The sequence below is a fragment of the Leptidea sinapis genome, chromosome 2 (assembly GCF_905404315.1).
Source record: "Leptidea sinapis chromosome 2, ilLepSina1.1, whole genome shotgun sequence".
Classification (NCBI taxonomy): Eukaryota; Metazoa; Arthropoda; class Insecta; order Lepidoptera; family Pieridae; genus Leptidea; species Leptidea sinapis.
Genome location: NC_066266.1, coordinates 2,535,344 through 2,558,951, shown reverse-complemented (window position 1 = coordinate 2,558,951; position 23,608 = coordinate 2,535,344). Strand labels below are relative to the sequence as shown.

The following is a 23,608-nucleotide window of genomic DNA, read 5'->3' as shown; positions in this document are numbered from 1 at the left end:
CCGTTCATTGCAAGCGGCCAATGGATCGAGCTGATACTGGGGCTGCGGCAGACCAGAGTTGACAGCAATACTCCATATGTGGCCGGACCTGCGCTTTGTACAGCGCTAGAAAGTGGGCTGGCTTGAAGTATTGCCGTGCTCTAAGGGAACAGTTGTCGACTACACATACGACAAATGGATTTTTTTCTGTGCTAAACACCCAAACTTGAGCCTTCTGTGTGTTAAATTGGACAAGGTTCAATTTACCCCATTCCGTGACCTTCTCAAGAGAGGACTAGATAGAAGACACAAATTTCTCCTGGCACTGGTCGACAATTTCTGAAGAGAGACCTGCATGGCCCGTGTATACGGCTTGCCTGTGCTGTCGTCTGCATAGCAATGTATGTTGGAGGTGTCCAACATATAATTGATATGCAGAAGAAACAGTGTGGGAGATAGCACACAGCCTTGGGGCACTCCAGCGTTCACGGGCTTGGGATTCGAACAATAACCTTCGATAACGACCTGTATGCTGCGCCTAGTGAGGAAGCTGGAGGTTCACTTGCATAAGCTCTCGGAAAGCCCAAATGATGGTAGTTTTGAGAGAAGCGCCTTGTGCCATACATGATCAAAGGCCTTCACTATATCCAGGCTAACTGCCAGGCCTTCCGCCTTGCTTTCGATTTTTGTATCGGATGGACAAGGGCTTACTTCCATAAGTCAGGGACTACGCCTTTTTTTAAGAGCGCCGGAATAAACGCGTTAGCACCTGCGTCAACTGAGGGGCACACGTTCCACGCACGATTGGAGAAATGCCATCCTGCATTTAAAAAACAATTAAAGCATAATATTGATTTTTCAAATTTCCGTATTTAGAAAATCTAAGTCGTCGTCAAAAAAATTATTTTAGTTTTAATAAATAGTATTTTTGACTGAAAATTTTAAACTTTGTACTTATTAGATGATATTGTGTCTGGTTGGTACTTATCAATGCGTTATAAACAATAGTTATAAATATTGTATACTTTATATAGGTTAATTATCTGTGTACTAAGTAAGCGGTATGTAGTTAAATAAATAAATAAACCCCAACCTGTACCCCATATACTTGTAGGAATAAAATACTATTTGAAAATAGGTAGTTACAATAAAACAAAATCTGAAAAACTATAATTTATTTGAAAGAATTCAGTACCATTTAAACGACATTCAAATTTCAAATGCTTGTCATAAAATAGTCATCGGGCGGGCAAGGGTCATTTGTATCAATAGGTTTATATTTATAAATTTTACCTCTTGTACCAAAAATAATATTATTCCTATGATCAAATGCCATCCCTGTTATCTTGAAGCCCAACTGTCCAATTTTAACTGGCAGAACACTCTTCGTGAATAGCCTGAACAAAGACCCTTTCACAGCAACTATAGCTTCCTCACGGTTGTTCAATTTCAGAATATACTTTAGTTCTCTTGAAAAACCCTTATATTGAATTGGTTCATATAAATCAACTGAAAAGAAATACAGTCTACCATCTACGTATTCGTAGAAAGCGTTTCCTTTAGTATCCAAAATAAAATTGTATGCTTTTGGGATTTTATCGTATCTCTTAACAGCAGCCGAACCGTTTACGAATGTGAAAATATCATGGTTTGGACCTGTAGTGATGTACATTTGGTTGTTTGTTTTATCGATAAATATATTACGGATATCATCATCTCCTATTGGTCTTTCTACTAGTATATCGGTTCTTGAATAATCGTAAGTCACAAGACCTTGATTCGTTCCTACATAGATGATATTATTGGCTGCATCCACTCCAACACATTGTCCAATGTAATCATCAGAAACTGGTATTTCCTTGATACCTAAAGAGCCGTGCCGTAAAATATGAATGCCTTTAGTATAGTTCCTTTTATGAAGTAAGAAGAATATGTTTTCAGTTCTTGGGTCAACAACTATACCGGTTGGATAGCCATCTATGGCAGCAATTAATTGTCGTTTGTAGTATTCATTTCCAATTTTAATCCTTTCGCATTTTTGAGCAAGGGTTGTGAAAGCAAGTGAAACAAGTAAGGCTAAAACGAATTTTGTAGAAACCATCTTAAAGGCATGTCATCTGAAAATGAGAGAAGTATTAGTTGATAAATGTGGTCTTTGATATGAAAATTTCTTAAGCAATAGGAATGGCAATCAACAGTTTTGTTTCATAACAAAAAGTGTCAAGGATCATCAGGTCAATCCTTATCTTCAAAACCTGATAAATTACTATCGTATAAGGAGAGTACCGCGGTCGAATTAAAATATGGAATGGAGCCGGAAACGAATGGAGGCTACCGTGATGGACTGTTGTGAGGACAAATAGATATAATCTAGATCAAAGAAATAAAAAAACAGACTTTCACCAATGTGCTACTGAAAAATTCTTGCTCACATTGCCGATTATATTTTCCCTGTTGTTCTCCGGGGCATAAAAAGAAAAGGGAAGTCCTAGGCCCAAGGGTGTAAGAGGCGACTAAGAGCAATAACCGAAAACTCAACACACTGATGAATTGGTCCGAAACTAGTCTGTACCTACACCAATTGATCACAGTTATTCTGACAAAGAAATAGGAGTGGTCTAGGTCGTACGGCCCCGGAAGAACACTGCACTATTCTACTCTTACTAATATGGACTATTTATGCATTATAACCGCACTAACACAAATCACAATTAACACGCAATCTATTTCTAACTTTCACAAAAACATTAGCTACTTTCACTTCAATAGGATAACGCATCTAATTGCTGCAAAATTTTTGGAATCTTGTCAATTGATTAAAAATTTCTTAATCAGAATAATTAATGTATCTCTCACCTGACTGGACAAGTGGATTGCGAATATTGCGACATTGAATCATTCGCGACTTTATTAAACATGAGTATTGTTATGCATAAGAGTACGGTTTTGTAAATAACGGTGCAGACAATATAAAGGATGATTAATTAAATTGTTATGGAGAATATTATTATAAGGATTAAGAAAAATCTTCTTCATTATTATTTTAAACCGCCTACTTTCTCCTAAGACATCAGAGGATTCACAGGAGTGTTGCCGGCCTCTTAGAAATGTGTACGCTTTTTTGGAGGTACTGTCGTATTGTCCTGGTAGAAACGCGCAAGCAAGCTCAATCCATGGATTGGTGATACGTGAATGGACTGTTGAGAAACGCCAACATCCAGATGGTGGGGATGACATATCAAAATTTTTGCGAAGGTGTGAAGTTAGTTTTGGCGTAAGGAAAAACAGCTCTTCGGAAAACTCCCAGTGATTAGTAAATTTGAAGCATGGAGTCAATTCCCGAGAATTTACTATAAGTATTCTTTGGGGAAATGGATATTATAAATATTATGTCACGGCTCTCCTCCTTTTATAACTGGTCTCTGTTTGTGGTTATCAATATTTTATATCATAAAATATTGTATGTGACAATTCATTCGACTAGCTCAGTAATAACGGAGTCCTCATTGGGACTGTAGAAATACATTTTCAATTAGCTTAGTTGCGCAATTTTCGCAAAAAATCAAAATTTTTCAAAATATAATATCATGTTACTCACTGATAACACAGCTTTCTATTGGTGAAAGAAAAAAAGTTCAGTAGTGTAGTTTGCGGCTCGGTTAAGTGTTTAAAACAATTTTATTTTCTACCTGAAAGATTATTCAGTTCTCAATGCTATAGAACTGCAGGAAAACGAGTACATTGTGTTCTACAACATCTCTCGCGGAAGCCTGAATCAGTTTGAAAATACTGCTTACTTTCTGAGATGGTATGAGCTGGTAGGAGTAGGTGATGGCTCCATGGTCGTCCCGGCTGGAGGCTTCACGTGCTGGCTTTGCCTTCGTGAAGCCTCCTCAAGTGGAAGATCAATTTCCAATCCAATATGCAATTATTGGGGTTGAGCAGGTTACCAACTGTAAAGTAGATCCTATAGTTGGGCCACAACATGGGAGTTCAAATTCAAATATTCTTCTGGAAGTTCCTGCACTTGGGCGCAAGGAGATAATTGATTCCCGTCTGTCACCACTGACTGCAGTGAGGCTTCCGTTCAGCATACACTCGTAGTATGCTTGGGTCTCACAGCGGGCCTTCAATGCAGTCATCAAGATCTTCCGCCGCCGGCCGTCATACGCTCCATGGTAGCAACAAGCATTTAAGTGCTGATCACACAGAAGGAGTCTGCGTGTACCTGAACGTAGTCTTTCCAAAGTTTCTACGTTGAAACTGAAGGTGGTGAGTATTTTCGAGTAGGCGTCAGCAGGGGTATCGGATGTGTTTACTAACGCTATTCCTGGTTCACCCTACATATGCACGCTATGGTACACCGACTTTAGCCGATTAAATTCCGGCACAGCCCACTGAAAGACCCATTGGGGTATTCACCCATGGGGTTGCATACAACAATCAAATTGTGGGTGAAAAGAGGTCGGGTTTCTTGAGCTGTCTGCTAAAAATAAGTGAAAACAGTAAGGGAAGTTTAACAGGACCGTTGTAGGTGAAAGTAGCGCTGTAGCCACTACCTAGATTTCCGTTTGGGGCCTCATAAAAACGTACAATATATCTACCTATATAAAGTACAAACTCAATTAATCTCACCATATACATATCTGGAGTTTCTCTACAGTACAGTTTTCAAAGAAATTTCTTCCACCTACAACTAAACTGTTGAATGAGCTTCCTTACACGGTGTTTCCAGCACGATACGACATGGGTATCTTAAAAGGAATCCTGTGATTCTTCTGGTATTGAAAGACAGTATTGTTGCCCTGTGCTTCCCCGGGGCATAAAAAGAATAGGAAAGGCTCAGGCCCAAAGTTATCGTAAGAGGCGACTAGGGGCATTTACATTTACTTCTTTGCAAAGGAAGAGGGCTAGATTATGGGTACCATAACGGCGCCTTTTTCTGCCTCGAAACAGTTAATGTGTGAGCATTATTGTGTTTCGGTCTGCAGGGAGCCGTAGCTTTACAAGGTCATTAAAAGTAGGTATTTATGTTACAGATTAATATATTTATATTTATATTTATATTTATATTTATATTTATATTTATATTTATATTTATATTTATATTTATATTTATATTTATATTTATATTTATATTTATATTTATATTTATATTTATATTTATATTTATATTTATATTTATATTTATATTTATATTTATATTTATATTTATATTTATATTTATATTTATATTTATATTTATATTTATATTTATATTTATATTAATTTATATTATTTATATATTAATAGTTTAATTCAATATAATATTTGATAATTGTATTTGAAATACTTAGCAATCAAATTATAATTAAAATAAATTAATTAAATTAATTTTAGTATCAGTTAATATCAATAATATATAATCAATCTGAACGAAAACTCCTAAAAATCTCGTACATAAAAACAATTACATTATCGACGTAATCAAAAAATTTCATAAAATGAAAACTATGACCAAATTTCATCTATTCCGCATCGAACTAAAGAAGCATTACGTAAATCGGGTTATATATCTCAGTAAGTAATAAAAATACCGATCGAATTGAGAACTTCCTCCTTTTTGAAGTCGGTTATAAACGCCAAAAAATTCACGTAAAAATTTAGAATTAAAAAATCTGTTTCCGTCTTAGTAAAGTTCATATTATCATTTATAAAATAATGACACCCTTTATAAGGATATTGTAATTCATAGAAAAATAGTGATGTAACTGTTATAATAGATAATGTTTTGACTCTCTTTCAATGAAGAATTAAACACAAGCCCTTCGTGGAACAATGTGAATAGATTAGTTGGTAGATCAACGTGAAAGTTGGAACAGCCAAATGTTTCATTCGAATTTACGGTGAGTTTTTATACTTTCGTTTCAAATGTGTGTCCATTTGTTTGGTGTTTGAGAAATAAAAGATATGTATGCGTGTGAGAAGTAGAACTTCCTTCCCATAGTGAAAATAATTTATATTAGCAACTAGCTGACACGAAAGACGCTGTTTTTTTTATAAAAGTAAGGGACGAGACGAGCATGTTCAGTTGATGGTAACTGATACGCCTTACCCATTACAATGCAGTGCAGTTAGGGTTCTTGAAAGACCCAAATATTCTGAGCGGCACTAAAAATGCGCTCGTCACCTTGAGACAAGATGTTAAGTCTCATTTCCCAGTTATTTCACTAGCTCCGGCGCCCTTCAGACCGAAACACAATATTGTTTACACATTCCTGTTTCACAGCAGAAATAGGCGCCGTTGTGGTACCCATTGGGTTAACAAATTGACATTCCACATTCCAAGTCCACATATTTGCATTCAAGATTATACGGAGTATGCATTCTTCTTTCTTATTAATTTCTTACACACACCGGCATCGGCTTCATCACCTCCAGGTCAGTCTATCTTCGTACTACTTCTACGGTACTATCTCATTTCCTTCGAATTTTGGATAATTATAGTCGCTAAGCTTTATTCTCACCACGTGTGAAATACTAACCTTTTAAAGTTCCGTGGCCTTTTGAGGTCTTACGTTTCACCTAATGATGCTATCGGTAGATAATGCTTGTTTTGTAGTTGAAAGAATAAAAAACGCAACGCTATATTTTTGCTCAAGAAATATCTCGACTTCTGGAGCCATTTGAGACAAAGATGAGAGTTATCCCCTATTTCCATGAATACTTAAGCTGCTACAGCTTGTTACAAAATGTTGATGACAAATTAATATAAATCTCGAAATGCCTTTGTATATTGGATTTTATTTAACTGTTGATTAAGGCAATTATTGGCTCTGAACAAAAACAGGGCTATGAATAGAGCAAAACTATAGTTCAAGCGCTCTAGATGGCACAGGTCCATCTACATATTGAGAGATTTCAGTTTTTTTATGAAAATAAGGGACGAGGTGAGCACAGTTGACGTTCAGCTGATGGTAATTGATATGCCCTACCCATTAAAATACATTATCAGCTCGAACTATTTGACGACTTGTAATTAAGCTGCTGCTCCAAATGTCATAGATCCAGTAGAACGGCTCGATCGCTTGGCGTTGTCCTCGTTGTGTGTTTTCTGTCGCATTTATCAGGGAGAGTTTTCCGAATAGTTGACTGAATGTTCGAACCGATACCTGCCGTTGTATCCCACAATTGCACCATCCGCGGATGTTGCTCAGATGGTCCACAGATCCAGATGGATGTGTGGCGTTCCTCCACAATGCAGATTTAGAGGTATTTTCTTCCATGCACTAACAAATTGTGGAATAAACTCTATTGTAGTGGTGTATTCAGGTAGATACAATACGGTTACCTTTAAAAAAATGCGTACACTCACCTAAAACGCAGGCTTACTTTTTTCTTAATTGCTTATTAATTTTCATCTAACTACTCAAAAATGCATTGCTCTTTAGATACGCTCGCTTCAATGTCAGTCTTAAGAGAAGTATTTATATACTTCTAAACCAAAGTAGTCCCTAAACTTCAAAGAACAAGATTGTTTATAAAAAAATATTATCATCACCTCAAAAAGTTTTTATTTCTTAAATACATGGATTATATTCATAAATCATTTCTGTTGTAGATATGTAAAAGTTATCTCCATTAAACGCTATCCCAGCGGGTACATAATCTAAGTCCATCAACTTCTTTGGAATCATGTTATCTGGTTTCAACCAGTATAAGCCATCATTGGAAGCTAAAATTACACGATTATTGTCATCCATAGAGACAGCTCTTGCAGAGTTCTTTGGCAATCCAACAAATTCTATAGATTCCTGAAAACCTTTCAGTAAAACTTTAACGTATTTTGCCTCACATTCGTAGAATATATTTCCATTATCATCTATTGCTATTATAAAAGCACACGGGATGTTTTCTATTCTTTCTTTTTCTTCATTGATTAAATCAAGCTTATAAACTTCATTGTCTGGGAACAGCACGGCATATATGTCATCTGAATTCTGTGGTTTAAATATTTGAACAATATCATCTTTGTATCCAATATGGATAGCCCTGTCTGTTTTGTTTAGTATATTCAAGCCGTTATCACTTGCAATATAAACTATATTGTTTTTCACATCCACAGCAGCTGATTGGCCGTTAATATTATCAATTTTAATTGGCTCGCCATATCTAAGGACGTACTGATCCATTTTAGTTTGGACTTCCTGATTTTGTAGTGTTTCTAGGTCGATCAGAGTAAACAGGAGGTCTTTGCTCTTTGGGTTGTATACCAAGTTGGTGGGAAGACCTTTGATCGTTAAAATAGCTGATTTTGTGTAGTTTCTGTCGTTGAAGATGTGGGAACAGTTGTCTGCTAATGCTGATGTTATGAGGATGAAGATTAAGGGCCACATTTTTGTATCTGAAAATAAAAGCAAAGAGTAAATTATTTTTTTCTGTATTTATTCTTCATGACTAGAAAAAAATCTCTAAATCTTTTTGATTTTATTTCTTAATAAATAGATGGATTATCATCATGGGTAACTGGTCATAACTTAATGATGTCCAAGTATAAGATATTGATAAACCTCCCTTGAGCTGGCAGATTGAAATCGACATCTGCAGAGTGGAATCATCTGGCTATAGTATTCACAAACCGATAGGTTATAGTCTTATAGGGATTTTCAAGCTAAGATCATACTCCTTTCCTAAAAGGGCAGCAGCGCATCTCTTGACCTCTGGTTGCAGATGTCCATGGTTAGCTTGCATTCACCATGGAAGGAGATGGATATGGTGTACCACATCGAGCACTGGTGATATTCAGAAAGTATGAAGTATGAAGTGTTCAATTTGGACTATTATAGCGGTAGTAGAAAGTGGATTGTTATTCAAAAGAATTGTTCAAAAACGTTTGTGTCGTAATGGTTACTACAACATAAATGACTTACGTAATGATACCACAGATTGGGAATGGAACGACCGCCCCCAGGCTATAAAATAATAATTTTAATTGTACAATATAATTTTGCGAACATATATTTTTTTTTTTGATGAAAAAAAGCCCGTTGACTATGTTGCGCCCATTCTTCTCAGGTCTAAGGCATTCGTTTTGGATACATCCTATTTTGAATAAAAATATTTGAATTTGAATATGGTCTTAATCTAGATTCGAACCGGGGTCTTCTGCTTTCCGGATCACATCCCATCCCGTCTGAGCTATCTTGTATAAAGTGGCGAAATTTACCTTTGTATTCTAATGTTATTGTAGCTGTTTCTCTATAAAACACGGATAAAAGTACATATTTTAAATTGAAAGCCTAGCTAGATCGATTTACCGCCTCCGAAATCCCCTGTATACTAAATTTTATTAAAATCGTTGGTGCCGTTTTCGAGATTCAGATTATATAATATATAAGTACTGCTCGTTTAAAGATATAATATCCGGACGACCGAGCCTTGCTTGGATTTTTAAAAATGTACAAAACTTGAACAAAAAAAAAACTAATAGGACATCTGGATTCGAACCGGGGTCTTCTGCTTTCCGGATCACCCAATGTCCCATCTGAGCTATAATAGTCTTGTATATAGTGGCGAAATTTACCTTTGTATTCTAATGTTATTGTAGCTATTTCTCATTCAAACATGGATAAAACCATTTTTTTTAAATTGAAACCTAGCTAGATCGATTTATCACCCCCGAAATCCCCTGCATACTTAATTTTATGAAAATCGTTGGAGCCGTTTCCGAGATTCAGATTATATATATACAAGAATTGCTCGTTTAAAGATACCTAGAAAGAAAAACTTTCAAAATTAAACTAAATACATAGTTACATATATATGCCATATAAAAGCTAATGACCAGAAAAACCTATGTACTATATTTTAATATTATCACTATCTGTGTATATCGTTGTTACTTCATTAATTTTATTTTATTTTTTTTATAACTGGCTCCGTCGACTGAATGTCGACGATTCGGCCAACGTCAAGGTGGAGAGATTTTTTATTTTAATTTAGCTGAAGTATTTAAAGAGCTGATTTAAAAGGAAATGATCGGTTGATATAGCTGCGGTTTTTTTGTGAACTGAAGAATAGGCAACAAGAGTTAGTACGGTTAGTAATAAACACCCATAACACAACAATATTAACTACCTTGTTAGTATCTAATCTAAGTTTAAGGGAGAAATGTGTGAATGTAAGTGGTGGGTGGTATATGTGCCTAATAGAAGCGTAGAAAGTATGGAGGATAGAAATTGCAAACGTTGTTATGCCATATAAATTATTTTTAGAGTTAAACCGTTTCTCGGCCATTGCAACATTACTTTATTTTTCAAAAACAAAAGATTTTTCTCAAATAAACTTAGCCTAAGTTACTCCTTATTACATCAGCTACCTGCCAATAAAAGTCCCGTCAAAATCGGTCCAGAGATTAGCCGGAACAAACAGAGAGACAAAAAAATGTGAAAAATGTTATTTTGGTGTATATATTCATGTACGTGTATAAATGGTTATTTCAATATTACAAACAGACACTCCAATTTTATTTATATGTATAGATGTATAGATAGAAATAATAATAATTTACAGAGAAGAGAACATCTAGATATTATGTTAATTACTTTGGTCTTGTTTCATATCAGTATTGGCCTTAATTGTGACCCCTGATAATACGGGCGTATACCTACGTCTACGACTGGGTACTATAATATAAATCGTTGCAATTGTATTATATCTTTTAACGAATTATAAATTATTAAAAAAAAAAAAAAAAACGATTATTATTCGTCACTACCACTGCTTCTCAAATTTGTACGGTATTTGTTATTGGTATAAAATAATCAGTTCAGTCTTAGCTTAAGGATTGGTCTCCGCTGCGCTCCAATTAGATACCGCACTACCTAACTACAATACCTTTTTTATTGCGGCAACTATTAGATGCTTGTGTGCGTGGTATCTTGACACTCAATGGTATCTTTTGAAATATTATGTAACACACGCTTCGTGTTATTTTACATTGAAATTAATAAAATACAAAATACGTACTGATGATATGTGATCCCAGTGTCTTTTTTATTTCTTGTGGTATTATTTTTACTTAGTTTTTTTTATTCAGTAAGAAACAAACAGTTTTTTTTATAAAAAATAACATTACAGACTAATTGTATACATAAACCTTTAGTTTCCTATACGAAATACATTTTTTTTATATTAAAGGCGCAGTTGCATAAATCAAATGAATTATTTATACTTAATAAGTGATTTAGCACGAAAAATAAACTTGTAAATAACATCATCAAAGTGTAAATACACTGATGTTAATCTTATTGAACTAATCAGATACAAAAAGTTATAAATTTAATTTGAATTTAAACAAAGAGGAACTAAATATATCTATGCTAGAAAATTTATCATTATACATTTTAGTAGCACGACTAATAAAACAGTTATTGGCATTACAAGTTCTACGTTTAAAAGTAGAGAACAAGGGATTCAATTATTAGCAAAGTTGAACATGTGGCACGTCAACATCACACATTGTTTGAGACTAGCTCGTGTTATCCCACTGGGGCGTAGTATTAGTTACCGCACTTTTCGACTACGCCTGCGGTATCTAGTGGGGGCACAGCGGAGACCAATCGTAAATCTAAGTGTTCAGTATTTAGGTTTATAGCAGAAGTCCCCAGTTCTGAATATAAATTATTCTTCTATCAAGTTAACCCGCCCGGTATGACTAGGAACTTTCTATCTTATACACCCACCGGAGAAAAAAAAAGCAGATATTTTACCCTACAATGCTCTCGACTGTTTTTCCTTGGGTTTTAATTCTAGATTAGACTTTTATTCTCAAAAGATCATTATCATCATTATGTGTGTTGGTTGGCTGTTGGCTCTGTGTTGCTATTTTTTATATTTTTGTTTTATAACTTAAAACAGTATCTAATATTTATTCATACATAAGGATAGTAAATCCCCAACCTAAAATTTTTATTTCTTAAATTTCGTTTTGATTAGTTAAGTTTTGGAGAAAGAAATAGGTGAAAACGAAAAACACTGATTTTTGAGTTTTTTCTGGTGAGAAATTATTGTTGCTTCAGAAATTTTTATGCACTCATTTTTTGTATTGTCCGCGTTAGCTTAACAGATATCTATGACGCTAACGCGCTTTAGCAATAACAAACATGTTACAGTACCGGTCAATCCGACATTTTGTTGATGAAGTCATAACTTTAACTGCTAACCGTAACCGCCCAATCTTCGCCAGTTAAAGATATTGTTAATGTTAAATAGTTAAATAGTGAACTGTCAAAAGTTTCAAATAAATATTCTATTGACTGAATATTTCACTTTTTTACTGTAACTATGCCAAGGAACTCATTCCGCAGCCTATGTTTAAGTCAGTTTTACTGTTAACGTTAAATTTGACTTTAACCTATTGTTAAGGTTACAGCTAATATGATGCAACCCTCAAATATAAGAAAGGCTTGGTGTAATCTTACCCCACGCATCTCTTTACCTCTGTTCTACAAAATACCATGTTATGGAAAAAAAACTCAAAATATTTATTAAAACAAAACAAATCTTATAACTTATAATTACAATCTATTATTTATATATCTATTAAAATAATAGATTTTAAAACTATCATTACGGGGAAGTGTACCATGAATACTGGCAGCATTTTCGCGTTGGATAATTAGGCTGATCCGTTGACCGAAATAGCTGCCAGCGCTTGTCTTTAGAGTAGCCCTATTGAAACGAGAAGATAGTACTTTGTACATTCTCCGCGCCTCTGGGCCTAACGGGCCATGTGTCTTGACACCAAACTGCATAAAGATAAGACTCACTGAGATCAACATATTTGCGACGCTTGCTGTCTTCGGCAGTCCAAGCAGCAGCCCCAGCACCAGCATGACGTAACTTGGACATGAGAAGGAACCAGAGTGTCGACGCAATTCGCGTCCCTCAAAAGCGCCCTTCCCCGTGCCCAAGCCACCAGGGACATTCCATTAGGACGTTTGCCGTGGCGGTGTGTAATACCATTACCATTTGGCTCTAAAATAGTTTGTGTATAATGAGCGCCAAATGGTCTGCGGATGACGTCATTAATGCTGGCGTGACGAGTGATACGGTCTGCCGATTTAGGCAGGATAGCCAGTGATGCTCAAGAGTATCTACCTGAACGCCACATCTACATTGATGTGGTTCATTCAGTTCTATACCTAACCGGAGTGATACGCATGACAAATTCGTATTGTGAAGAAGCGTTCCAATCGGCGTAAAAAATGTTTTAGAGAAATATTTAATAAGTGAATATCATATTCAGTGTTAAGTTTATCTAATCCGGATAATCTGGCTCACTAACTTGTCCGTATTTTATTTTAATTTTTTTAATCTTTACGAGAAGCGAAATCTAAACGAGATCAACAAAAAAGTCCGGACTTTTATCGACATGTCAGTCTTTTATCAGGCCTTTTCACATTACTTAATGGTAACCCTACGTACGATAGCATGGAAGAATCCATGTGTTGACATGTACTTGATTAGTTTTTAAATACATCATTGCTCATCGAAAATACCTACAACTAGATCGACATAATATCCCAACTACGCATTTTACTATTATTTATACTTTTGGCACAGTAAGTCTACTTTTTCAGTTCCAAAAGCAATAAATTTCGGCAATTACTCACCCAAACGGAATCAACACAGATATCTTGACACAAACGTAGTACTACAGGTCAAACACAATACTGATTTAAACCCACTACATAACTTAACAGTTCATCGCACTTTATATCGACCAAATTAATTATCTGGCACAATTAATTATAATCAACACACAGCTAAAACTATAACAAATAATAAAATAGACAAGGGGAGCTAATATTATGAATTCGCATGTGAAATGGAATTGAGTATCAAATGACTTCTATATATCAACATTATTAGGAAGGAAATAAAATTGATAACTGTTTCCATTGTCCAAATGGGAATGTGCATATATTTAATTTTATTTGATAATCTGAATTACAATTAATTAATAACTACTATCAACTGAAAGACCTGCTCGCTTCTTCCCTTATTTTCATTAAAAAAAACCGGATTGGCTTTAAAATAGAAATGTTACGTCGAGTAAGTAACTAAAGTAAAAAATTAAGAAAACCAACCGAAGGATATTACTTTTCTGTGTAAAAAACGCATTTTGGTGCTTAAAAAGGGAATTAAAAACTGTCTATATACAATCCAGTCAAATGCGAGTTGGTATAACACATGAAAGGTACCGTACCAGTCCCATAAATTATATACTCTAATACAATATACTATATATGTAATATCAGTCATACTTTTGTATATGATTTTTTTTTAATAGCACGGTGACTTTTTTTAATTCACCATTTTGGCTTTGATCAATTGTTTTGGATGGACGCGGTACGGATTAGACATTAAATCGCAATAGACAGATGAATTTCGATAAAATAAATATTGATTACCATTACCACTATAACAAGTAACCAGCATGGCGAATTGAAAATTTACTAGTTAATATAAATTACATGATCAGTTTTTTACAAGTATCGTGTGGTAATGGAAACGTTCTAGGAAGAATGCGTCTACATGCATTAGTAAGTTTGCGTGTTAAGTAACACACGCATAAATTAAAGATTATATAAGCTACAAGGATCTAACCTGACTTCACTAGTGCGGAAACTGTAGTATTTATTTATTAGAAAGACAAACCAACCCTTATTGTGACTCGTATCTTCTTTTGTCCTATTGTTCTATGAAAAATTACTGCTTGAACAATCAACACTAGGTTTAGCTTTAGCTGACAGCTTCTAAATAACTGTCGTGGCCGGTCTGTCGATATTTTTTTTTTATTATTATTATTTTATTATGACAGTAGATGCGACGAGCAGGACGTTCTGCTGATGGTATGCGCCATGCCCATTTCAATGCAGTGCCTCTCGTCATCTTTAGACATAAGACGTAAATAAACAATAATAAATACAACTTCTGTTAATTAATTTTAATTATTATTAATTCGATATTCCAATTGGAATTATAATGATTAATTTAATTATGATGATGAATGATTAATATATTCTAATAACATTATCTGCGAAAATTTGTTATGCATACGATTTGATTCCTTGCATTGTTGATCCTACTAAATGACCTGACAGACGTTCTGTACATAATAAAAAAAAACTGTTTGTATGAATTTCTCAATAATATTTCATAACATCAAGAATTACTTCGTAAAATATGCTCCCTGTTATTATAATGAAATTGCTTCACAGCTGAACTTTCAAAGCGTGCGTTAATAAATTTTCTCTTAGAAAAAAATACAAAACCAATTTGGAAATATGTATAATTATGGGTCCCAAAATGAAATTTAAACTATCGTATCTCTCAAGTTGGACTAAACTGCACTCCATGAAGTAATCCCCATTAAAATACGTCCATTAGTACACTAATACCATGGAAACAAACATCAGGACACTGGATTTATCCCTAATAAAATTATAAACTGATTTTGATGAAATTTGGTACAGCGATAGACTAGAGCTTGGGAAAGAACAAGGGGAAGAATTTTGTCCCGGAAAAATCCATTATTCCCGCGGGATTGGTGAAAAACTGAAATTCACGTCGATGAGCTATAGCTATATCAATAGTAGATTTAGTTTTCCAGAGCATTCTTCCTCGAAATAAGATTCATAAAATATATTTGGGACGTGAGCGAAAACGGGAACCGGAACTGGAATAGGACATGAGATAATCTTCAATTCCAAACTTGCTTATTATTTTTAAAAACCCTTTATCTACGCGGACGAAGTCGCGGGTATCAGCTAGTATATAATATTTTTTTTATGGCAATAAGGGACGAGACCAGCAAGGAGTTCAGCTGATGGTAATTGGCCCTACCCATTTCAAATGACCTGCTCCAACTCATCATGCAAGGGATAATCCAGGGAAAGCGTCCTCCCGGAAGAAGACGTATTTCGTGGCTTAAGAATCTCCGGACATGGTTCAACCGTAGCACAGGATCCCTATTCCGAGTTGCTGTGTCAAAGATAAAAATAGCACTAATGATAGCCGACCTCCGGTAGGAGAAGGCACCTCAAGAAGAAGAAGACCCATTACAATGCAGTGCCGCTCTGGATTCTTGAAGAACCCAATAATTCTGAGCGGCACTACAATTGCCGACTAATTTCACTAGCTACGGCGCACAAAACACAGTAATGCTTATACATTACTGCTGCATAGAAACATAAAAAATAGAGTCCCGCCGGCGTTGGTTCACGAAAATTCCGCCGGTGGTTAGGGCGACAGACCACAGAACACTTTTACTCTAACGAGCGACACACTGAGGAACTTCCGCACGATACGTGCTGTTCCCAAAACAGCTGCTTTCTGTAACTGACCCTTAATCCAGTTATTAAGCGAGAGCCTCATGAGATGATGGTCGAGGCTCTTTGCTATAAGACCGCTTACGGAAACGACTATTGGGACAATTATTCCATCCTACATCCCACATCTAGGTCTTGGTACTTCGACAATTTGTCTATTTCAGCTTTCACAAGATTATCATCACACGGAACGGTACACAGAATATACGCTACTTTATGATGAGTGATCACCGTCGCTCATACTACACACACAAGAGTATAACATACCAGTAATTCGGGAGTACTTTGATGATCTACAACTTTGTGTGTCAGTTGATAATCTGGTCGCTATCATCAATGTCAGAGGCACCATAACTGTCATATTGTCAGAATTTTTGGGACTTTCATCACAGGCATTCAGATGAAGAGGACAACTTTTCAATGGAATATTTTTTTTTATGATAATAAGGGACAGCTCAGGATTCTTGAAAAAACCCAAAAATTCTGAGAGGCACTACAATTGCACTCGTCACTTTGAGAATTAAAATGTTAAGTCTTATTTGCCCAGTAATTTCACGAGCTACGGCTCCTTTCAGACCGAAACACAATAACGCTTACACATTACTGCTTCACGGCAGCAAAAGGCGTCTTTGTGGTACCCATAATCTAGTCAGTATCCTGTGCAAAGGAGGCTCTCACGTGTAAATGCCCTTAGTCGCCTCTTACGACACCTCCCTATTCTTTTTATGGTCTGGGGAAGCACAAGGCAAATTGTTATTGTATTAATATAATATTATTTTCTTTACAGCATAATGTGGTCAATGATAATTGCAGTTTGTTTAATGCCGCCCGTTCTCGCAATATACACAGAGAACAAGACAATCTTTCGCGATGATTTAGTAATATTTACATCAAATCACAATATCACCAAACTACTCGTACCGGCTGATGGTGTTTCCTTTGTACGTAATGATAATTCAGACCTCCCAGCGATATTTTTTACGATCAAGGATAAAAATTTAGATGGGGAGCATTGTATATATGTACTTGAAGGTCTAGCTGCATATGAAATACTAGAAGGCGGAAGAGATTCTACGGCTGACTATGGGCCTGATAAAACAGTATATTTCGGAGCCAAAGATGGAGTTTACAAATATGATCCAGACAGTTTGTCTGCTAAAAAATTTGGGTTGTTTCGTGATGATATTATTCAAATCCAAAAAGCAAACGGTGAAGATGTAATTTACTACCTAACTGTTAACTATAAGCTTTTTAAACTCGAAAATAATGGAGTTTTGAGAACGAGAATCGAGGTTGTTACTTGCGCACTGGAGTTTGTTTTGGATACATCAAATAATATTTACTATCTTGCGTGTGAAGATGGTTTGCCAAGAATAGTTAGCAACCAAGGCTTATTATTATCCTTTACACCTACTCTATATGACGACTTCAAGGATGTAAAATTACTGCGACCCGCTTTCATAATGGAGAGAAGCGTACTGTTTTTTGCAGATGGATTTTTCTATATGTTATATGTGAATGGAACAACAGCAAAAAGAGATTTTTTTATAGACGAAAAACCTACAGCATTTAGTATCGATGCTGCTTTGTATCTAGTGGCAGCAGTTGAAGGAAAAATCTTTGAGTTCAACGTTATGGAAGTATTATTAAAATCAATATTTCATGTATCAAACGCTTGGCCAAATGATCTAACGAAAATAATGATGCCTATAATAGAGAATTCAAAGGAAAATAAAATATTTAACTTTATGGGAATTTCATAACTTAAAATATGTTTGTACGATGTAAATAAGATTGCATAATATTTTGTTGAATTTTGAATAAAACAAATAACTATTTAATAAAACTGTTTTAATATTTAAAACCAAATTGAAAAAAGGCTTTTGAAGTCAATTTATGGTCGAACAAGTTCATACTTTATTTTTTTTGCGAGTTGCAATAGATTGAATAGAATCAGTTTTACCACTCAAAAACGTCTTAAGTTCATCCAAAATTTCGCCCAAAACCATAGCTAAAATGTTATATTCATATATGTTTTTATTGTAGGCATAATATTGTATTAAAGCAGGCTCCATGCCGAAAGCTGTGGGTATCGCATCTGCTTCAAAATCGAAATCACTGTTTTCAGAAGTGCCGTTGGAATAGGCAATGTAAGCTACATTGTCGATTAGGATTGGCAATCCATCTTCAATTATGAATGGTGGTCTTATTATGTTTACTTTCGTCGGGTTTGCGGGTAGTCCAGTTATTTCTGTAATGCCATCAGCTGTTTTAACATGAATTTTCTTGTCAGGAGTATAGTAGTACAGATTATCGGAATAGTCCAATACAATTTGTTGGGCATTTTCTATACCGTCAACCTTTACCTTTGAATTACCATTGTTAGTAACATTGTAGACATTATTATCGTCAGTTAGTATATATAAAACATCACCCGATTTCTCTTTTGCGATTCCTTTAATATTATCTGTGAGGGATCCGTATTTTACTGCTGTTTTATCATCATCTTTGTAAGTATACAATCCATCGGTGGCTGCTAAATAAACTTTCTTGCTGTCATCACAAGATGCAGCAGCGTCTACTCCATTTGCCAAGATCATTTTGGATTTTCCTTCCTTTAGGACATAAAGACCTTTGTAATCACGCTTGCCGTTTTCATCAACGTCGGCCTCGACAAAGAAAATGGTTACTTCAGAATCAGTCTCCTTGGAATTCGACTCAGATTCAGACGAGTTTTCGTCGAAATTAAGCGAATTTATAGGAACAATAATTTTTACAATGTCATGTTTGCTGGTGTACTTTATTAGGAAGTCGGGAAAAAAATTTTTGGTAACAGTGACCTTTTCATCATCTTCTTCGGATACAGGGGCGCCAACGGCCAGCGCGACCAGCAATAGTGCCGTGAAGATTTGAGACTTCATCATCAGCTTTTTCTGAAAAGAGAAATTAAATTTTACTTAATTATAGACGTAAGGAAATAAAGAGTAAAGATATCGAAGATATTGGAAGGATCTAGTTTAAACGGAAGTATCCATCCCTAATCAGTGAACTAACGAAGCGAAGTGAGAAATCGTATCTGTTAAGTATTAGTAATTAGTTAATTATATTACTAACTAGCTGACCATGCAAACGTTGTTTTTCCATATTAATAATTTTTAGAGTTCAGCCGTATCTTGGAAATTGCAACATTACTTAATTTTTCTAAAATAAAAGAATATTTCTAAAATAAACGCCTTAGTAACTCCTTATGACATCAGCTACCTGCCATTAAAAGTTCCGTCAAAATCGGTCCAGCCATTTCAGAGATTAGCCGGAACAAACAAACAGACAGACAGACAAAAATGGTAAAAAAAATATTTTGGTGAATGTACCGTTTGTAAACGACTCATTTGGGCGTGATTTTGGCCCACTTTAAACGGCCAGATTTCATTCAAACTTCGTTGATTTATCGAGGACCGATCACAATACATTAATTTGATAAAATTATTAAATTTTTTAATTTGCAAAATAAGATTTTTATTTATTCATATAATTTTCATCTGTTGTCTATAAGGCAGGAATTGAAGTTAATTTTAAATTTCAACCATCATGTTTTTATACGATTTATCTAGTATTAGGAAATTTTCGAATATCAAAGAGATTTTTTAACTGGACAATGCAAATAGTAGTTTAAAAACATTAAAAACATTTTTTTATATTATTTAAATTATAAAAGGCATTAATTTTTCAAAATTTATTCCGTTAGAATTCTTTCTGATGCCACATCTAATACTACCACCGCTTTGGAAAGAAATGGCGCTCTGAGAGAGAAGAAGCAGCGCAAGAAACGCTCCCAAGTATTATTTTTCGCTCTTTTTATTAAAATATACATATTATATACAATATTGTACTGTCATTCTAATTGTTATAAAATAATCATAATCTGGTCCGAAGCTGCCCGATCACTTAGGTATTTAGGTGTGGAGTAGTAGGATTTACGTCAAGGCTAATTTTTTATAAAACATTAAAATTTATAAATTTTACATAATGCCTGAACAGTGACTGGGAGTTTATTATAAAAGTATATACATTTACCCTTAAAGCTATTATCTATCTATGAATCCTACTAGAATTAGTTACAATAATATGGGCGATACATTTGGGTGTTATCAATAGTTATTTTATTCGAAGTAATAAAAGTAAAATTATTTGTCGTTACAAAGTATAATATCAACGTGTTGAACAATTTATATCGGGATTATCACGAAGGTTATATGTCAAACTTTATATTATTTACTCTTCGGACGTCTCATTTCTTATCTGTGAGCTATCACTTGCAAATTGCTTTTCGATAATATGTGCAAAGCAAAAGTTATATTTTATAAGTACTAGCCGGCAAACGTTGTTTTAGAGTTAGATCGTTTCGACATTGCAACATTACTTTATTTTTCTAAAATAAAATATTTTTTCAATAAATGTAGCTTAAGTTAATCCTTATTACATCAGCTACCTTCCAATAAAAGTCCTGTCAAAATCGGTATAGCCATTTCAGAGATTAGCCGGAACAAACATACATACAAGCAGACAAAAATTGCAGAAAATATTATTTTGGTGTATGTACCTTATATATATTCATAATATACATGTAGTAAAAAACGGTTATTTCAATATTTTAACAGACACTCCAATTTAATTTATATGTATTATAGATTATGGAATTCTAGAATGGTTCGTTTGTAAACAGGTATTTTTTTTAAAAATTGTTGCACTTAATTGTGCCCTTTTTTTCTGAATTCCCGCTACGTCTGCATTAGTACATAATCTTTAAAGAATTGTCTTCCATGTTCAATTATATCTACAAACTTGGATTAAGGATTGGTCACCGCTGCGCACCAACTAGATACCGTACTACCTAAGAACAATAGCTGTTTCATTACGGCAACTATTAGATGCTTGAGTGCGTGGCATCTTGACACTCAATGGTAGGTATCTTTCAAATTTTGTAACGTAAATAAAATACTTTCTAATGTTAAGCGATACCAGTGTCTTTCTTATTTCTTGTTGTATTATTTTTACAATGTTTTACTATGCGACCCGGCAATTTTAGTTTTAATTATTTTTAGTTACACTTGCTCGAGACTGGCTCGAGTTGCGCACTTTGCGACTACACCTGCGGTATCTAGTTGTAGCACAGCGGAAACCAATCCTTAATCTAAGATGAATATATAAATAATTTATCATCTAGATTATTTTAGGGCGTGCATTAGTTTTCTAGCAAGTTAGGCACTGTGGTGCTAACTAGTCGTAGTTGAGAATTAGCAAATATTGCTTACCGTAGGACTCTAGTATCTAGCGTAAGGAAAAATTTTATGAGTGGGTGTTCAACAGAAGTTTGGTTATAAAATAACGGAACCAAATTAAACTTAATTAACTTTAACACAAGTGCCATATACAAATTATTTAAGTTTTCTTTAGTGTTAATTCCGCCAATATTTGTCTTTAAAACAATTCGACACGTGTTTCGCCTCTACACGAGGCATCCTCAGGACGTGTTGTCTCGCCAAAATCTGGCACGAGACTGGGATCAGTCGTGTCGAATTGTTTTAAAGACAAATATTGGCGGAATTAACACTAAAGAAAACTTAAATAATTTGTATAGTTATGGATTTCCGCAAAGTAACGCCTTATTCAATAAATTTTCACAAGTGCCATAATTATTTAGGTTCATAGCGAGGTAGGCACTGCCGAATTGCCTATATGATATGCACGCCCCTGCTCTAGATAGATGAAAACCAGACCAGGATTATTACTCTAGTGTACGTGACAAGCTACATCTCAAGCTCGCGATTTGTATGTCATTTTATGTGAGTGTACATTGCTCAGAATAGAGGTTAACTGTCAACCTCATTTTCACACCTATCACAGTCTATCTAAACGTAAAATTTAGCTTAGTTCTGCAGTATATGCAGTTAAAAAGATTGACAGTGAACTGACATAGATACGGCGCGACTAGTATACTTTAGATATTTTCATAGTATGTGCATGTATATGTCCTATGGTATATTATTATGGAGCAGTGCGGCTGATATTATCTTTGTGCTGCAGAAGAGGGCTTTTCGCGCTATTTATAACCTAGGTCCTAAAGAATCATTAAGAGAAAAATATAAAGAAGTGAACATTTTGACTGTTGCTTCTCAATATATTCTTGATAATGTTTTGTATGTTCATAAGCACATTGAGGAATTTGCGAGAAACTGTGACAATCATGTTAACACGAGGAACAAACATAAACTTGTTATGCCTACTACTCGGTTAAGTCGAGGAAGTAAGTCTTTTATTGGGCGATGAATATACTTCTACAATATGAACCCAGAAAATGTACAAAACAAATATTTTACGAAATTTAAAAAAACTGTTAAAAAACGTTTGTGTGGGAAAGTTCAATAAGTAATTTTGAATATATTTTAATCTGAAAGGTTGGTCTCCGCTGCGCTCCAACTAAATACCGCAGGCGTAGTCGCAAAGTGCGGCAACTAATACTACGCCCAAGTGGGTGTAGTCGAGCTAGTCTCGAACAATGTGTGACGTTGACGTGCCACATGTTCTGTTAAACCACAAGAAATAAGAAAGAAACTGGGGTCACATATCATCAGTAAGTATTTTGTATTTAATTAATTTCAATTTAAAAATACACGAAACGTATGTTACAAAATTTGAAAGATGCCTTTGAGTGTCAAGATGCCACGCACACAAGCATCTAATAGTTGCCGTAATGAATAAGCTATTGTTCTTAGGTAGTACGGTATCAAGTAGGAGCGCAGCGCAGACCAATCCTTAATCTAAGAGCAGTTGATGAAAAATTGAGGGTAATACAATTCAATAATAGTGCTTAGGTTATAATAAAAAAGATGACTTACCGGTCTGGATAAAACTGAAACACTGAATCATTATCTATCTGCGAAGTTAATTATTTCTTCTCTTATCATATTATTGTAAACAAATATGAAGACTGTTTACACAATATGCTGTTTTTCGATAAGTTTAGCACCGTTTATAAATTATCTTATATTTAAAATAATATTAATTAAGAAATAACAATGAATCGGACAGTAACTGTACCTACTTTGAAAAATATTATTAATTGGCTTGAAAATAATGAATTAGTTGTGTATTTATTGAAAACGAAGTATATGCAGTTATGTGTAAAAGGACGTAGAAAAAATGATCTAGATATTAATTGTAATGGTATAAAGATTGAAAAAGTTGACAGTACT

At 34.7% G+C, this 23,608-nt stretch overlaps 4 protein-coding genes across 7 annotated transcripts; 1 reads left to right on the top strand and 3 right to left on the bottom strand.

Annotated features, from left to right (window-relative positions):
- Window positions 1-1,195: 1,195 nt before the first annotated feature.
- LOC126972869 (uncharacterized) lies at window positions 1,196-3,914 on the bottom strand. Of its 2 annotated transcripts, none has more exons than XM_050819980.1 (2): window positions 3,777-3,914; window positions 1,196-2,096 (listed from the first exon to the last, which is right to left on the bottom strand). In XM_050819980.1, the coding sequence occupies exon 2, from the start codon at window positions 2,078-2,080 to the stop codon at window positions 1,196-1,198; it is 885 nt and encodes a 294-aa protein (XP_050675937.1). In that variant the 5' UTR covers window positions 2,081-2,096; window positions 3,777-3,914. The 2 variants fall into 2 exon arrangements, with proteins under 2 accessions (XP_050675937.1, XP_050675945.1); XM_050819988.1 differs by lacking the exon at window positions 3,777-3,914 and adding an exon at window positions 2,836-2,848.
- Window positions 3,915-7,509: 3,595 nt separating this feature from the next.
- On the bottom strand, window positions 7,510-14,709 carry LOC126972916 (uncharacterized). Of its 2 annotated transcripts, none has more exons than XM_050820029.1 (2): window positions 14,687-14,709; window positions 7,510-8,362 (listed from the first exon to the last, which is right to left on the bottom strand). In XM_050820029.1, exon 2 carries the CDS (start codon window positions 8,352-8,354, stop codon window positions 7,539-7,541), a length of 816 nt encoding a protein of 271 aa, XP_050675986.1. In that variant the 5' UTR covers window positions 8,355-8,362; window positions 14,687-14,709; the 3' UTR covers window positions 7,510-7,538. The 2 variants fall into 2 exon arrangements, with proteins under 2 accessions (XP_050675986.1, XP_050675975.1); XM_050820018.1 differs by lacking the exon at window positions 14,687-14,709 and adding an exon at window positions 13,635-13,837.
- Window positions 14,710-17,140: 2,431 nt separating this feature from the next.
- On the top strand, window positions 17,141-18,118 carry LOC126973015 (uncharacterized). The gene has a single exon (XM_050820144.1). It carries the CDS (start codon window positions 17,147-17,149, stop codon window positions 18,116-18,118), a length of 972 nt encoding a protein of 323 aa, XP_050676101.1. The 5' UTR covers window positions 17,141-17,146.
- Window positions 18,119-18,189: 71 nt separating this feature from the next.
- On the bottom strand, window positions 18,190-23,301 carry LOC126972831 (uncharacterized). Of its 2 annotated transcripts, none has more exons than XM_050819931.1 (2): window positions 23,252-23,301; window positions 18,190-19,288 (listed from the first exon to the last, which is right to left on the bottom strand). In XM_050819931.1, the coding sequence occupies exon 2, from the start codon at window positions 19,277-19,279 to the stop codon at window positions 18,266-18,268; it is 1,014 nt and encodes a 337-aa protein (XP_050675888.1). In that variant the 5' UTR covers window positions 19,280-19,288; window positions 23,252-23,301; the 3' UTR covers window positions 18,190-18,265. The 2 variants fall into 2 exon arrangements, with proteins under 2 accessions (XP_050675888.1, XP_050675879.1); XM_050819922.1 differs by lacking the exon at window positions 23,252-23,301 and adding an exon at window positions 20,956-20,985.
- Window positions 23,302-23,608: the final 307 nt, after the last annotated feature.